The sequence below is a fragment of the Branchiostoma belcheri genome, unplaced genomic scaffold (genome assembly GCF_001625305.1).
Source record: "Branchiostoma belcheri isolate BF01 breed outbred unplaced genomic scaffold, Haploidv18h27 scaffold54, whole genome shotgun sequence".
NCBI classification, from domain to species: domain Eukaryota; kingdom Metazoa; phylum Chordata; class Leptocardii; order Amphioxiformes; family Branchiostomatidae; genus Branchiostoma; species Branchiostoma belcheri.
The window spans coordinates 1,646,780-1,664,668 of record NW_017804176.1 but is presented as its reverse complement, the minus strand read 5'-3'; the positions used below and the strand labels follow the sequence as shown (position 1 = coordinate 1,664,668).

Below are 17,889 nucleotides of genomic sequence, written 5' to 3'. Positions count from 1 at the left end.
GGTTCTTTGTATCCCCTTCTTTGGAAACGCCTTGTCAATTTCAGGGCTTTTTCCTTGTACTTGTGTTCCCCTGAGGAAATGTGACGCATGCGAAGTATCCCTGGATGGGATGGGTTCCAAAGTAGGTGATTGTCGATTTAATTTATGTCCAAGTCCGTTGTTATCTCCCCTACCAATGAAAGGGTGAGTATAAAGTTGACGCTTTCGTGTCCCTGGAGAGAAATACATACATCAGCAATACGATCAAGTCACAATAAAAGGATAATGATTCTGTTCACTAGGAATACATGCAATATGTTATGAATATTCTGTTTCTAGTTTGAAATTCCTCATAAAGTACTTGTGACCTGCACAAAGAACTGTAACGGTAACGCTCACAGCGCCTGTTAACTAAGTCTAAAAACTCTGAACTACTTTCTTGTCACATCCTTCAACCTTGCCTAGTTATATTTCAGTCCATACCATGGTATGGATGAAATATATTGTGTTCCCTCATGTTTCTCCTCCTTCTCCTTCTCCTTCTCCTTCTCCTTCTCCTGCCAAACAGTCAAAGGGATTCAACTCAGCCATCATTCAGCCAAATGACCTGAAATTTGGCATGGAGGTAGAGTGGGCAAATACCCCCAGACGTTTTTTTTCTTCATTTTTTTGAAACATGCCTTTGAAAAATTTTTATGAAGGTTTTTTGGGGCATTTTTCGACAAAAATGGATTTTTGGATCCTGAGCCCTGGTATTACAACCAAATGATCTGAAATTCGGTATAAGGGTACCTTGAACGTGTGTCTACAGAATAGTAGTCACATATTTGGCATACACCACTTCCAAATGACTCATTTAGGGGACTTTAATGGCTATTTTCAGCAAAAAAGGGCCAAAAGTGCTGTACCTGTTCCATGTTCTATCTAAAGAATGGCCGGTTCCATCCATGGAACACGTGTTCCATTGCGGGTTACCTGAAGTCACATTGCACCTAAGTGGTGCGTAATGACCCACACATTCAATTTTATGTGCCTAAGACCTTCGAAATGTATCAAATCTCATCATTGTTAGTTTTTGCATACCTGTAATAAGATTAGTAAAGCTTTCGAGATTCAAAGTACTTGTTGTTGCATCTTTGTTCTCATATAGCTACTATTTAATTCATTTATTTGAGAACCTTTGCCAGTTTTGCACTGGGGTAAGTTTGGAATAGTCCACTTTTGCGTGGGAGGGAGATGGACTGAAATATGCTGTATTTGCTCCCAAGCAAATGTCGGCCTTTCTAGTTCTCTGTTTGGCTCTGCTCTAGATCTGCTTACTTGCATGATAATAAGCCACCAGATTGAAGTAAAAACAAACAATAAGTACATGGTGTAGAAGATGTACCATTATGGTCTTACGAGACCGATCTCGCGAGGAAATGCCTACCTAAAGATGGAAGTTGAGCATCATCATGATCAGCGTCACGTCTGTTGCTGGATCCTGTCGAAGGACCTGCCCCACGATCATCACTGGTCTCAAAGGGTAGCCTTTCTATTGAAAATGAGGTTCAGCGTTCACAATGATGTTATAAATGACGTTTGAGCATACACACGTGCGCTTACTGCCTTTAACAAGTTTAGCAAGAAGTTAATGTTCATCCAGTTTTAGTAATATGTTGGTAGTCAAGCTAAGGAAAGAGAGGACTCACCTAAGAGCTCAGTCAAAACTTCCTTGGCCTCTTCAACACCGCCTAGGATCATTTCATGGAGTAGGGCAGCCAAATGGCGTTCTTCTATACGCAATCCAGTGCTGATGATTTTGATCGGACTTTCTACGAGATGTCTGTTTTCCCCACAGAGATTACCAATGACAGCAAATTCACTAGCGTTAAATGAAGATTTTATTTTTGCGCCTAATGTTGGTAGTGTTCCGGAATTTTTGTCCGGAGCAGCATTCTCGCGTGGTGTGCTAGTAGTGCTTGGTGTGCTAGAAGTGCTAGTGCTAGTAGTGCTTGGTGTGATAGTAGTGCTAGTAGTGCTTGGTGTGCTAGTAGTGCTTAGTGTGATAAGTGTTGCAGGTGGTACGTCTGGTGTTTCGTTCGTTTTACGAGTGATAACAAGAAGGTTACTGAGGATGTTCTTTAGAAAATTGTTCTTGTCTGATATTATATGTAAGAAGAAGAACACAATCAATAGCAAAGCAATGCAAAAAGAAATTGTAAGAGTAATCGACACAGGATACAAATGTTGCACTCCGGTGATCTTACAAACAAACTGTAGAGTATCTTCGGCTCTCGAATCATTGTTTGATTTGTTTGATCTGATTTTAGCAGGGCAGAGAAAGTCGTTTTGTGATACAACGTTAGCATTAAACGAACATAGATACATTAGGCAAGGAACCGCGAAGAGGACTAATATGAAAAATTTTCCTACCTGTCGCTTCCATAACCTTTTAGACTTAGTTCGACGCTGTACGAAAGAGATAAGCACCGAAAAGGACTCTTGTACTTGACGCATAACGGTTTCCTTATTTTCCTTCCCTTTCTTTTTATCGTCAGGGAGGTGAGATAACTTTATTTCTTGACGACTGGTGACGGCTTCCTTCTGTTTTCTTTGATCTTCAGGAAGGTCAAATTCATCTTGCAAGGTGGCTAGGTCACAAAGCTGTCCAAATATGTCGTTGATTTGTTTTGCTATGAAATTCATCTGCGAAGCAATCTCTGTGCCGAACATTATCTTCCACAACAAATGTGGTACGTACATGGCTAATGAAAAGGATAAGACAGCATTGGGAAACATTAACAAAGCTCTCTGGTTCCAATCAAGGTTTTCCTTGCAGAAGGCATTTACGTAATTTGCTTGAGGAATGGTGAAGTTTGATGGAGGATAGCATATGACGCCCTGCTGTTCACCTGTGAAAATGGACGCTGTATTAATTTCTAACTAGCAGTAGTTGTCTCGACAAGAGTAGTCTGTACACATACTTTGAGATGTAGAAATATACAAATCCCCCCCTTCATTTCTTTGGACTATCATATAAGTTAAAAGAACATGAAAAAACATTTCAAATCATGCTACGCACATATTTCATAATTACGAAACATTTCCCCTATTTTTCCCCACAAACTTAACATTTACGACAATTTATTTTATCATATTTTGTAAAACAAAAGGCATAGGAAATAATATGCTTTCAGTAGAGATACATTGTGTTTTGTAATTGTTAGCAACATTGTAATCCTACCAATGAAATCACCCAGAAACAGTGTGCCAGACACCAACAGTGGCAGCCAGACGGTCAGCGCCTTAATAAGTCTGTCCACCCACGTGTCCAAGGTAACCTGACCGTGGCGACCTTCTCCGCTGACGTCAGGTATCAGTCCCGCCAATATGGCAGCCATTCTATGGAACCCTTTTGTCACTTATGTAGTTAACCTGCAAGGATAAATATAGAAATGCTTTCACCGTTAATTCAGAAACCTTTTATTCTATTAAATAAAAGCCAATGCTGATGAAAAAGGACCTGGCGCTAGTGAATTAAACCCTTGCGCCACCTGTCTATAAACATACCGGAAAAGGGCCAAGATCGATTACGACGACATATTTCACACATGACTTATTTCGTTACTAACTATAATCTGTGCTGCCTGGGTCCTTCTAGGTCTCACTACACGAAAAGTCCAATTTACCAATGGTAGTAAATGTTCCTAATGTTGTACAGTGTCTATGCCTGTCGTCTGCTTGGATAGTACGTACGATACTAATAGTTGGTGAAATGACTATCGGAGCACCGAACACCTGCGTTACTAACTTCAACTACAATTTCATTTATTAAGTTAGTACCCATACCTAGTAGCAGAGGCAGGCGGCAATTGAAAGCATGTTAGAGAAGCTTATACTTTACAAACCTCTGCAGCCGCCTGGGGTGTCCGTCCAACAACAGAAGGATACCTGATGGTATCAGAAACGAAAGCGATTCCTCAGTTTGTGTTAGCTGTACTGTTACTAGTGTTAGCGTCCCCTGCCCAGGGGGTAATCAATCCCATAGGTCTTAGCGCGTGAAAGCCACCTGTGTTTGAAGATGGCCTAAACCTTGCACAGAGCTCTATTACATGCTCCCATTCACCGATCACAACGTGTACTCCGTACCAAGCCTTGTCGTATGGTGTTTCTTTGGGTGTCCTCACTTTCAACGGACAGAATAAGTTCTCCCCTGATGCATGCATTTTCCGTTTAAAACCAAATCTAACTTTGCTTCTTTCTTAATAGACCGTTGTCGCACAGATCAAGTTATTAATAAGTAACTACGATAACAAACAAAACGCTACCACCCTGAGTCAACTATGAACACCACTGTGCTCGACAGAGCGTAGCCTGTGTGTTTTAATTACACAAGCTCACGGCTTTAGCCTGGAATCCATCCGTGAACGCTTTATCTCCTTGGTTATATATGTAACCCATCTATCCTACAGGACACTAGTAACTACTCCGGTCTCACCTCCAAACTTGGGCAATACTGAGTCAAGCTTCGCGGAAGGCGTCGAGTCGTCGACAGGCGGTTATATACTGGTTGTGTACATAAGAACTTTGTTAATAACAAACTGCAATAGTCCAAACCTCCGCTGGGTCGCGTTGTGGGGAGAAAAATGCGGTCCAAAATGTGTAATGGTGGAGAGCCATGTTTGAACAAGTTCGACTTTTACACTCTATCAGAAGGAGTGTTTACATTCTAGTAGTTAGTCAATTCAGTTTACAAGGCAAGGGTACCGGTGGTAATTATATTTCTGATTTGCTTATATAACGGCACACATATATATTATATATAATCAATTCATTAAAAGGGGAAAGTGAATTCACACAGTCTTGACAAGACTATACTGTGGTTGTGACTTCATGTCCCGATGCAAAGTTCGACAAGAAAGTTACAGTTGCATTGACTTAAAAGTGCAAGCGGCAAATGGATCACTAACAAAACAAACATCAAGATTGTATAAACGTATATACCAGTACCGTCCCCTTTTGGTTTCGCAAGGTGTGCTCACTTCTGCCTGTCATGACGTAAACATTCCCATAATTCTTTGCGCGAATGTCTTTGACATTGGCTTGTTTTCGGTGTCACTCAGAAATACACAGAAACAGCCCCCTTCGCTGATTACCAGATACTTTTAGTACCTGCATATATCAAGTTAGGCTAACAACAGTAAACCCTCGCAGTAACCAGGTGGTACAAATAGACATTTCTTACCCATTACCCATTGGCATTGGCGTCCATGACGGCCTCTTGCGGTTCTTGTCTCAACTGCAACAAACGGAGCTCGCAACAGCTGCGCATTCAGCCCTTCACCACAGACTGTGTTCGAAAGTTTCTGATCTGATATTTCATGTGTTACTCGCCCCGTCGGATACTAAGCGTAGGGGTGGGGTGGGGTGCGGTGGAGTAGAGCGAATAAGCTCTTAATTTATTTAATTCAATATATATATAAATTTCTAAACGTTGTTATATAGTACTTTAGTTAATTGAAAAGTAAAAGGGATAAATTGCCAAAGAAAACTAAATGTAAGGATCCAACTTAGTGTGGGTGTTTTGTGCATGTTTTGCAACATTTGTTCCACTTTTTGACGATTCGCATCTATTTAAGAATAGCGCTGAGCTTGAGTGGGGTCCTTACATCTGCTTGAAGGTCACCTGTTAACTATATTTGCCCGTAAGGACACACGAGCAGCTTAGGTGTGCCCTATCGGCCTGTTTGCGTTCCCCTTGACAGGAAAACAATACGGAACTCCTCGAGCCCGGTTCACGGGGCATATTTGGAGAGTGATTCACAGACTTTCTTTACCGTCCCGTCTGTGCAACCTATCCTTGTAGACTCTCCTATACTTCGCACACTTGTGGACATCGTCATTGCTTGAACGCCGGCTCTTATGCAAACGACGACCAGTGACAGGTAAAAACCACGCCTTGTCAGCAATCAAAGGGATCCAACTTCATAGCCTTCTCCGCTTTCTGCCAAGCGTACTCCAAAAGGCCTCTCCACAAATACCTGGCCTAATTCGACGCGGGTCATCAAGACACTTCCTACGACAATATGGCGACGATTAGCGACGTAGAATCCGGCAAAGGCGGGCTGCCTCTTTCCGACCTTACACTAGTGAGGAGTGAAACAGACGTCCGGCCGAAATTCGGAGGAGCGACCGAATACCTGGCCGACGCGCCTCCCTCGTACGCCTCCATTTTTGAACAGATCAGGAAGGCTAGAGAAGAATCGGAAGGGAATGTGGAGTTCGGGAAGAACGCGTCCACGGCGGTGGCAGGCAGTAAGGGGTGTACATTTTGCACGGCTGTGCTGATGGTGGTACCGGCCGCCATGGTCGCCATGGGAGCTTTAAGCCTGTATCTACAAGACTGCCCCATCGAGCGCATGATTCCCATCTACCTGCTCGTCTTCGGCTGTTTCGCACTGCTGAAGAGTCTCATCTCTCTGTTTGTGAGGTGTCGGAACCACTGGGACAACGAGAGCGAGAAGAACGCCAGGACGAACCCCGTGGAGGGGCTGATCTCCTGGTTCCTCTTCGCCTGGTTCATCGCGGGAAACTACTGGATCTACTCCGTCTACACCACCGTGAACATGACCGACCCGGCGGACGCTAACTACTGCCAGCCCATCCTGTACCAGTTTGCCTTCTGGGTGACCACGGCCATGTACATTGTAGTCGGACTTTGCGTTCTGACAGTCTTCTGTTGCTGTTGTACAGTCTGCTGTATGGTATCTAAGGGTTCAGACAAGAAAGGAACAGTGTCTTAAGTGTTCTTTTGAGGAAATCTTTTGAGAATGTTCTGTAATTCTTAAGTGAGATGTGGCGTTGAAGAATCCTTCCGCTATAACCACCACGCCCTTCCCACAGGCCACTTATCGCAACCTCCAAGCAGATACGAGGAGAAAACGATTTGACCTGTCCACATCTGCCGGAATGGTAAACATGAAATGTGTTTGTCCATGTGTTAGAAAGAGAAAGCAAAGTAAAGACAAAAATGTGGGTGAAAGGACAAATACCATGCCGTAATGTTACAAGAGAGTGACCTGCAAATATAGTCTGTTACCCTTATTATATAGACGGAACGTAAGGCTCAAATGTTTTTCTACAGTTGTTCTGCTCTGATTGAAAAGGGATGGGGGATTGTCTAAAAGTAGTGCACGCTTTTAGTGGTGATGTGTTTGCTTTACTTCTAGAGTGGAACGCACCCACCTAGGGCTGATTATGTCAAGTCCCGCTTACCACCTGCATGGTGTGCTGTTGTAGTGGTGGGGAGAGGGGTACCACAGAAGAGACTAAATCATTCGTACAGTTACGGAAATATTGGTACGCAGAATCTTTCGGACTGTAGCAATTTAATCATGTGGTCAGGGCGCAGCCATTATGAATATGGCTTTGATTGTGGCAATTGTTTCCTTTCTTGTCAATAGTCGCCAACTAGGATTGTAGACATGACGCTTGTAGTTATTGCATTTTGTAAATATGTGCTACGTTTTAATCGGTATTTCATAACGATATCGATTGCGTTATTTTCCATTAATGAGAACCACAAAGAGATCACTTCATCTTTGAAAACATCCATATAAAACGTACGCTTCTTTAGGGAGGTTTAGAGTTTTAACTTTGTATTATTACTTAATCATGATTTCAATTGTATTCAAGTCTTTTGGCTTTCATCTGTTATGTATACATGTATGTGAGATTGAGTCGTATAACCGTACATATATCGTAAATATTTTGTTTAGCTTAGGTATTTTACTATTTTTTTTGCATTGCTATTTGCTTCATGTCACCCATACGTCTAGTTTAAGACAAAAAATCATTATGTAACTGTATTGTGACTATAAACGTTTATGTGAGACAACAAAACACGTGAAGAAATGTGCACCTATGTCGTCTGTTGATATTTTCTTCGAAATGTTGAGTGGTTTAGAAGTACATGTATCAGGTGTTTTCGTAAATTTTGAATTTCCCAACTCAACTAAATATAAAAAGTCAATGAAATGTTGAAATAGTTTGCAACAGAGGGTTAACAAAGTCCTTTGTATGTACGTACACAATCAATGATTTTGACCTGTCGACGCTTCCTCAGGGCAGTAGTGACTTGCACTAATTGGCACAGCAGCTAGGTGACGCTGCAGTTGGAAAGAACGCGACTCGCCTTATAACCACCTGTTACGTTTCAAGGCGAGTAGATTGTGAAAAAAATTAGTTGGGTGCAAGGACATTTTTACCTGTAACTATTGATTCACCAACGTGATGATACTATTTACGGAGTTTCTGCTGCCATTTCACATCAAAGTGATTTTTCTACTCAAATGGAACAAAACAATAGAACAAAAAATCTGAATTGAAAAACACACAGACTATCGTTTTCCATATTTTTCTTCTAAAGCTTATCTTTTTTACTTGCAACTGCGCCTCATAAATTAAGAAAAATCATCGAAACTTGATAGGCATACATGCTGAAATAATAACAATAATGGTATAGAATAATCCATTCATCTGCTTGAATATCAATATGAAGCAAACAATGTTCTTCACTGTCCAATGATCTGCCACCGAACCGTCTTATCAATGGCGAGGCTTTATTTAAATTAGGGAGAAGGTGAGACAACTTCTGGCCACGCCCTTTTGTGAAGGCCCTCTTAATCCCCGACCACTTCACTCTACTCTTTATACGCCAGGCGTGTACGCACTACTCATTCAGGGGCCCAACGCGACCAGGTCAGCGGCACTGTTCAGCGCAATATGGCGACCGAGAAAGACGTCGAGTCCGGCGAAGGCGATGTGCCCCTTTCCAACCTCTCACCCCCGACAGAAGAACCGCCAAAATACATGCCAACTGAAAACGCCGGCGCCGACGCCCCTCCTTCCTACGCCTCGATTTTGGAACAAATCAAGGCTGCCAGGGAAGAGTCCGACGGAAATATGGACTTTGGGAAGAAAGCGTCCACGGCGGTGGCGGGCAGCAAGGGATGCACGGTGTGCGGGGCGCTGCTGCTGGTGGTACCGGTCGCCATGATCGCAGTCGGGGCGCTGAGCGTGCACAAACAGGACTGCCCCATCCAGCGCATGATTCCCATCTACCTGCTCGTCTTCGGCTGCTTCTACCTGCTGAAGGGGCTCATCTCCCTGGCCGAGCGGTGCCGCAACCACCGCGACAACGAGAGCGAGAAGAACGCCAAGCCCAACCCGGTGGAGGGAGTCATCACCTGCTTCCTCTTCGCCTGGTTCATCGCGGGGAACTACTGGATCTACTCCGTCTACACCATCGTGAACCTGACCGACCCGTCCGACGCCCTGTACTGTCAGCCCTCCTTGTACCGGTTCGCCTTCTGGGTGACCACAGTCGTGTACATACTCGCCGGTCTCTGTGTCCTGTTTTTCTGTTGCGGCTGTTTTGCGGTGTGCTGCTGCGCTAAGGGCAAGGGTTCCAAAGAAGAGTATACCGTGTCGTAGGTGTAATTGTGATTTGGCATTGTTGTTTTCTTAAAACCGTATCAGATGTTTCCCCTGTTGGTAAATCTGGGTAGTAGATTGTTTGGCCTTGGGCGCAGCGTCTTTTCTAAAGCCAAGGACTTAAAACAACATCAGCGCTTGAGCTGTGAAAGGACGATCTCGCTTTCCCATATTTTCTTAAGATACCTTCGTTATTCAAAGCACAAGAAACGCATTTTTTATCTGTTAGTGGGGTAAGAAGGCAAGGTTAAATTCAATGAGAAGGAAAGCCTTTGACAGAATTCGAAGTTAACTTGTTTTGGAATTTCATCTGTGCCATCACGTAAGATTGGGTACAGCACTAATTAAATTAGGCGCTCACAATGTGCCCCGCACACACGGTTCCGCTCCAGTTGTCCGCTATGGACAGTCAGGTTATCTGCAGAACTACATCCTTTTCTGTGGCTTCGGGTGTTGTCCAGGGACCGCGCCCTGAGAAAATATGCCATGCCGGCTTGCTACCTGCATTTACCTTAGTTGTTAGCGTGATGGCCCCACCCAGACCACGATACGCCATGACACAGGGCCATCTATACTGTATGTGGGGTGGGGAAGACGTCACAAGAAAATTGACATTACGGTTTTAATACAAAATATGCAATGAGCTATTGTCATCTTCATGGAATAACTTGGTGACCTCAATATTTTGTATATTAATTATTGTGGTATGTTATTTCAATGATTTGGTTCCTATGTATACTTCAATGAATTCTACAATGATTAAACATATGTGGTGTAATATTGTACAAATGTAGGACATGGAAGTGTTACTATTAAATCTTTAAGATGTTACTATGAGGCTGAATTGTCAGCTATGAATCTTTACGCATATTTCACCAGTTACAGTAGTAGAAGTATTGTCGATTGAAATAATGAATTGATACTCGTGTTTTATTAAGTTTAGTTTTTGTAATTTTTATATCAATTTTACATTTTACGTAGCACTTTATATATGTCTCTTATTAAGCAAATGTTGTGGGATATTCAGAAATATCTACTTGAAGATATTGATGGATTGCTATACTTCTGTATGATATACAGATACTAAATTTTACATGTATTTGCAAAATAAAAACACATATGAATCCAATCCTTTAGCTGAAGACTACTTGTCCATACTAGACTATATTGATTTTTCTTTAATTTCATTGAACAGACATTTATTACTATGCACATAAAAATGCAGATTTATATAAGTTTCCATCGTTGATCGACATCCATATGAAAATTGCATTATTCTGTATTATACTTATAACAACAATATGTCTATATCATAGTTGCTTTCTTCAATACGTAACACTACTTCTTTATTCTTTATTACAGTAACAAGTTAACAACAATGAAAAAAGATATTTAAAAAAACTCATATATACATTCTTAGCAAATGAATGTAGTAATGTATCTAATGAGGAGCATTTTTATAAATTTCTGTGTTAAGATACATAAAAATGGTAATTGGCTGTATAGCCATATTCGGACGAGAATCTGGTAACAGGATGTTAGCGAAACCAGAAACTAGTAGGGTAAATAAGAAGGCGTGGCTGATGTAAAAATAAAGTATGCTGTCACCCCCTCCGAGAACAGTCGGATCTTCCAGTTTCAATATATGCAATCCGTGTTCAAAACACCTGAGGCGTAAAAAAACACCAGACAACTTTTCCCTCCCCAACCACCAGCGCTACCGCAGACACTCTTCCATTCTGTCGGCGCCCAAGACACCTTTGCCCGCCACAAGACGACCATGTCGACGGAGAAGGACGTCGAGGCTCTCGCCTCCAGCTTTGAGGCGGAAGAACCGCCGTCCTACGGTACAGTCGACAGCCAGCAGGCCGGCGCCCCTCCCTCCTATTCCTCCCTGTACGGGGAGATTAAAAAGGCCAGTCAGGAGTCGGATGGAAACGTGGACTTCGCTAAGAAGGCGTCAGCCCTCATAGCAGGCAGCATCGGCTGTACTATATTCATGGGTTTCATGCTGGCGCTCCCAATCGCTTACATCGTGATCGGGGCGGTGTATCTACGCGACTGCACGATCCAGCGCATGATCCCGATCTACCTGGTGGTCATGGGGTCCTTCTCTGCCGCCAAGAACCTCATGTCGCTCGGGGAGCGGTTCAAGAACCACCGGGAGGACGAGAGCGAGAAGAACGCCAAGCCGAACCCCCTGGACGGGCTGTTCGGCTGTTTCATCCTGGCCTGGTTCATCGCGGGAAACGTCTGGATCTACTCCGTCTACACGACCGTGAACATGGCCGACCCGGCGGACGCCAACTACTGCCAGCCTACCCTGTACCTGTTCGCGTTCTGGGCCACCACGGCTACCTACATATGCCTCGGCCTCATGATGTGCTGCTGCTGCTGCGCTGCTGTAGTTTTTGGATCAGCCGCTGCCAGATCTGAAAACTCTTAGAATCCCAAGTATGCAACTTTACTTTGCGATTGTTTTTGAGTCACTTGAGAATTCTGTAATCTCTTTATTTATGTGTGTAGAGGGTTGTTGTAACGCCCATGTTGGGCCCCAACTACTAGTATTTAAGTACGTATAAGCCTGTGGGTGCTATACCCGTTTGACAAGTAGATTGTAGATTTTCTATATCGTACAACGTATCTGGTACTCAGGACGGGGAAGTACCTGTGGAACTGTCTTCCTTTATGCCAAACATGGCTGTGACATGCTGTCAAGCGATCTGAATACCAATTGATAGTAATGGTACGCCAAACTGAAATGGTCTTTACTGTATTGTGAACAAAACGTACTTCCAATATGTACCATTGGCTCCTCTGTGTATGAAAACACCATAGGACTGGTGATAATCTAATCAACTTGACACCAAACATTTCAACTTTTTGCAGTAGCGGTATTTATTACGCCGAAGTCCAGCATCTGAGCTGAGAGGAAATGTCTTCCTCAATATACGTCATAACAATTTCTCTTATAACTGGTTTGGAGATATTTGGCTTTAAAGTTACGTGTACTTAGATTTTTTGGATTTTCATATGTAAATCAGTTAGTCTTATGTCGGATTATAGCCTATTGAAAAACTTCAGGCAATTAAGTCAGTTGGAATTACTAGTCCGGGTCATGCGCTAAAGTATAAAGTCTGGGCGTGTTGAGTGAGATATTGAAAGTGCAAAAGCTAGCTTAGCCTAATTTTACGAAAAAGTAGGGTTTGCTACAATCATGGAATAGTATGATAGGTCCGTGTACGTGTACGTGTATTCTTACACTGTGGCAATACTACGCTGGATGCTAACCCATGCGGTGGTCCGGTATTTGATGCACGTCAGAAAACACGGACTTCAAAACAATATTTCCACCACAAATCATGCTTGTGTCTGGGGGTAAACAACAGTTGTGGGTCACTTCCATACCATAGTAGCCGGAGGTGCCGTAACCGGATTTGACTTCACGTCACGATGACAGATGAATAGTAGTAGTTGAGCTGACAGTGAAGGTTGATCGAGTTTCAAGCAAACACTTTAACGTCCGAAATAGTAACCTGGAATCCACGCTGTCGTCAGGGTTGGAATAGGCCAATTATTCGTCACCAGGTCTTGCATACCCCCAAGGAAAAAAATTATATGTAAATCAATAGAAAATTTGGTGTTAGGTTAAAGTGTCAAATTTTCCCTAAAGGTCATTTCGAAGTGCCAACGAACTTACAGTAGCACGTTGTGGGACTAGCTTGCTTAGCTTATCAGTATATATAGTGAGCCCAACACTGTATGGTAGATCAAATGTCCGCTCAGTAAATGTTTGGACAACCCAAAAGTGTCAAAAAGGTTTAAGAGGGACCAACCGGGGTCACATATAATGCATGAATGATAAGTGGTGTTATGTCATGTCATGTGCAGATATATTTACTTTGTCAACATGTATATTGGCAGCATATAACGCGGACGTATGGATTGATATTTTGTAATAGGTGAATACAATTGGGATTGTAGTTAAATTTTGTCAACAATACTCAATATTGTTACATAGTTTTGCTATTTATACGAGTGTGAATTAGGTGGAGTAGAGATGATGACAACATATTTAAAATCAAATAAAAGTTTATTGGTTGATGGGCAACGAGTGTTTCTGCTTTTCACTTTGGCAAATGGTTCTGAGAAGGTTTTTCTAAGCAAACATAGGAGTTTAAAAGTTACTAGAAAACGGTTAGTTCTTTGATTGTCTACCTGTATCTTGGAATCTAGCTTCCAGCACGTGGTCTAGGTTTATGGTGCGTGACCCTTGATAATGCCAATAGTAGCTAGTATTATGCAATCTACGAACGCACGCTTTTTCTATACATACGTACCAGTTTAGGTAGTCTACACTATTCCCAGATCATGATTTAAAATTACATGTATTTATTGTTTTTATGGTATACTTTATTCAAATTTTTCCAAATGGCATATTCCATATCCTAACATATATCCTACATGATCGAATCATAAGAAGATGTGATTTCTTATATCATGGGGAAGGGGGGATACTGGGGGGCTACCCCTGGCCTCAGTCTTACCTTCGCAATACAACATACTATAGCACAGGTACACAATAGACAGCTGTGAGGATAAGCCCCAGTTAAGAGCTACGGTTGATCGAATTACAGTCAAGCACTGTGATTGGGCGAGACAAAATGACGTCATACCGAGTGCTCCGGACGCCCAGGCGGTCGTTCAATGATGATGATGGTGAGCCCTCCGAACGACCGTTCTGCGCGACCAATCGGTCATTTGATGATGATGATGGTCTTTTGTGATTGGCCGACAGGTTGGTCAGGTTACCAGTATGCCCAATCGGTCATTTGATGATGATGATGTTACTGGGTCTCGACCTAAGGGATAACCTAGAGGTCATCTGGGTTTCATTCAGCAACAGTCTTTTATTCTTGTTAATAGTCTTGTGTTTCAGCCATTGTATTGAAGACGTCGAATTTTCTGGAAGACTCTGAAGACCGGAATGTGCGCTATACCTTTAGGTTATTCCCACGACCACTAGGTTATTGCAGGTACAAAATGTATAACAAGTTGATCTAATAATCGAGTAAAGTATGACATTACTGCTCAAAAACCGATAACTCACTTCTATCAAGAGTGACTTTGGTAATGTATGTAATGAACTGTAACATACGCGAAATATAACTGCGTGGGGTCTTATGAGTATACTTTGATTTAAAAAACAGGAAGGTGTAAGAATACAATATTGGCGAAACACGCGTTCTGAAGAAAGGTCAGCTGATACATGAGATCCTATACGTAAGTTGTGACCTCTGTGTTTTGATTGGTTGCTATTGACATAATCAAATCGACCTTAGCGCGGGGACAACAAAAGAGTCCTGCAGTGTATAAATAAGCCGGCGCGTGGCTACGGCCGGCACTCGCAAATCAGAACCCTTAGCAGACACGTCGCGAGGTACCGAAACCCACATCGCACGCACCATGTCATCCAGTCGGGACATTGAGCTGGGCTCACCGAAGTCCTCCAACCAGGTGTCCCCGGGCTCCCCGCCGGAGTACAACAACTCTCCCCCGCCGGACTACGGCTCGTGGTTCGAGGAGCTGAAGAAGACCAGGGAGGACACAGACGACAACGTGTCCTTCGGGAAGAGGTTCTGCTCCGTGATCGTGGGGAGCATCGGCTGCACGATCGGCCTGGGATTCATGATCGGGATCCCCGTCAGTCAGATCGTGATCGGATTCCTGTTTCTGAACCAGTGCACGATCCAGCGCATGATCCCCATCTTCCTGGTCGTCTGGGGAAGCTTCGGCGTCTTCAAGACCCTCATCTCCACCGGGGAGAGAGTTCGCAACCACCTCCGCAAGAACCAGGGAGAGGACGACAAGGAGAAGAACGCCAAGCCCAACCCGCTAGACGGGCTCGTCAGCATCTTCCTCTTCGCCTGGTTCATCGCGGGAAACTACTGGATCTTCTCCGTCTACACCACCGTGAACATGATCGACCCGACCAGCGCCCTGTACTGCCACTCCACCCTGTACCTGTTCGCCTTCTGGATGACCATAGCGATGTACATCCTGGTGGGAGCCGCCATCCTCATAGCCTGCTGCTGCTGTTTTGTCTGCTGCTGCTGCTGCGGGAAAAAGGACGGCGCTGACCTCGAGAAATAGACTTCAGAACGGACACTGTAGCAAGTATATCTTTCACTATACACACTGTGCACTGTTGTACGCGTAACCCGCAATTGTATACTGTTCATCGCCTCTTTTCTAACATTGGGAAGCTATGTTCCATGCATTATTCCCACTAAGTAGAAAAGTACTGCCCTAGGACGCGTTGCCTAGGCGACACCTTCCATAGTTTATTTTACTATCAATTATTCATCCAGAGAATCGGGTTAGCAAATAGTAGGGACATATTTGTATGCCTTAAAGGCCCAGTTGACCATTCCAAAGGTATAGTGATTAGTTTGACAGTTTATGTTATGTAACTCTCAGGTTAATGTTATACAGGTACATACAGAGTAGGTGTTGTTAAAGGTATTACGGGTGGATCTAAAGCCTTCCGCTGAAATTGATACATCTGTGCAGTTCATAAAATAAGTTTTTAACCACGATTATGAAACGTTACATGACCAGTGAAAAGTATTGTAAGAAAAGCGCGTGTGACATTGATACTTCGAAAGAACAAGACTGTTATCCTCAAGTATGATAGCGGTACACAACTGGTACATTTTTGTTTGGTAACCACTAACCCAAATCTATGAAATTCACAATTCCTGTATTATGAATTCATTCACACTTCTATTTTGCATTAAGGATTTTTATCAATCCCCCCCCCCCAAAAAAAATTCATATTGACTTTGTTTTCAAAATGAACGCTGCTATGACGAGTCAGCCAATCAGAGTCTGTGTTTCATTAGCACTGTAAAATTAAAGATAAACTTTATTTTTAACGACATGCCCTTCATATAATGAAGGTAGACTTTAATGAAGGAAACCACACCTAAAATTGAATGTGAACATTTAATGTTAAATGTATGACCAAATAATATGTATTTCTATGCAAGGCGACACCATGTCAAACATGTCTAATGCTGAACTTAAACATGTAAGATGTGTCATGTAATACATCATTTGCCAACATAGTTTTAGTTTATTTTTATTTGGGAATTGTCCATTGGTATAACTGTACTAAAGTTTGAATGATATGTTTTACGTTTCCAGTTTTCATTGCTGCTTTTATCTAGGACAATATGTGTGAATACCAGCAAAATAGAATTGTGTAAAGTAAAGCTTATTTATTGTACATTTTAAAACTGTGCGTGTTTTAAACAGTGATTGTACATGTACATAAGCCTGTAACATTGCCGATGAGGATTATAAAATATCTATAGATAAATTGATACGTATGTTTTATCATATATACTTTTCCTATTCTATGTGCCTTCTGCAAAATACGATTTATGCAAACTAGTCTCTTGTTGCTGTATGCAGTGCAGTGTTTGTCTGGGTGTGGCTATCTCCTTATGATTACACCTGTAAAATATAAGTATGCTATGTCACTTGACAGGTATATCCACTATTCATCGTTGACTTAGCAGACATGATAATTTGATGTGTGATACTAACTTGTCAGAACCAATAGTTTTCTTATGCTAGAAATACAGAGAAATGGCTGTCTTTCAGAGAAGTGCCAAATAAACAATGCTTTCTTGCCTCTGTATATCTAGATTTGCGCGTGTTTCTATATGTGTTACCATAGGTACTTGTACGGCGGGACGGTGCAATATTGAGTAGTCAACTCTTGTAATAATAATACGTGTGAACAGAAAACTCCTTACGTAACAGGAGAACTATGATTACATTTTGTCTTCGGCTCCTTTCCTTATTAACACATGCCTTATGTTGATGAGACTTACGTTTCTGACACAACGAATCACAGCCATATTAAATAAACCACAACCACATTCTATGTATGGTGGTATGTGCTATGATCAGTGTTTAGCCAACGTTAAAATGTGAAACTCTTTCTCACACTTGTATGCATCGTATCTGTGATATAAAGATATAAATATAAAATATAAAGTCACTCACTCACTCACTCACTCACTCATTCGCTCGCCCACTCGCTCACTCACTCACTCACTCACTCACTCACTCACTCAATGTCTACTGCGCTATATGTGTTGCAACACACCACGATACTACTAGTATCGTGGTGTGTGAAAAGTTCACCTAAACTTTTCTTCGGACCCTTTACCGTGGAACTGGAAAATGCAAAATTTTGACAAAACAGATACACAAACCCATCTAAAGCAATCATTCCGTATCCGGTATTCCGTAAAAATGTCAGTCAAAAAGACCACAGACGGACGGTCGGCTCTATAGTCTGTTTAACTGTTTTACTGTATTTTCCCGCCAGGAGGCGCCTGTGTCAGGCCAGGGTTA

General features: G+C 42.5%; 4 protein-coding genes across 4 annotated transcripts; all 4 read left to right on the top strand.

Annotated features, from left to right (window-relative positions):
- Positions 1-5,753: 5,753 nt before the first annotated feature.
- On the top strand, positions 5,754-6,764 carry LOC109481161. The gene has a single exon (XM_019783664.1). The coding sequence runs from the start codon at positions 6,048-6,050 to the stop codon at positions 6,762-6,764; it is 717 nt and encodes a 238-aa protein (XP_019639223.1). The 5' UTR covers positions 5,754-6,047.
- A 1,920-nt stretch (positions 6,765-8,684) lies between these two features.
- Positions 8,685-10,279, top strand: LOC109481162. Its single transcript, XM_019783665.1, has one exon. The coding sequence runs from the start codon at positions 8,746-8,748 to the stop codon at positions 9,454-9,456; it is 711 nt and encodes a 236-aa protein (XP_019639224.1). The 5' UTR covers positions 8,685-8,745; the 3' UTR covers positions 9,457-10,279.
- An 814-nt stretch (positions 10,280-11,093) lies between these two features.
- On the top strand, positions 11,094-12,478 carry LOC109481167. The gene has a single exon (XM_019783670.1). The coding sequence runs from the start codon at positions 11,237-11,239 to the stop codon at positions 11,900-11,902; it is 666 nt and encodes a 221-aa protein (XP_019639229.1). The 5' UTR covers positions 11,094-11,236; the 3' UTR covers positions 11,903-12,478.
- A 2,240-nt stretch (positions 12,479-14,718) lies between these two features.
- LOC109481165 lies at positions 14,719-16,273 on the top strand. The gene has a single exon (XM_019783667.1). It carries the CDS (start codon positions 14,923-14,925, stop codon positions 15,607-15,609), a length of 687 nt encoding a protein of 228 aa, XP_019639226.1. The 5' UTR covers positions 14,719-14,922; the 3' UTR covers positions 15,610-16,273.
- The last annotated feature ends 1,616 nt before the right edge of the window (positions 16,274-17,889 follow it).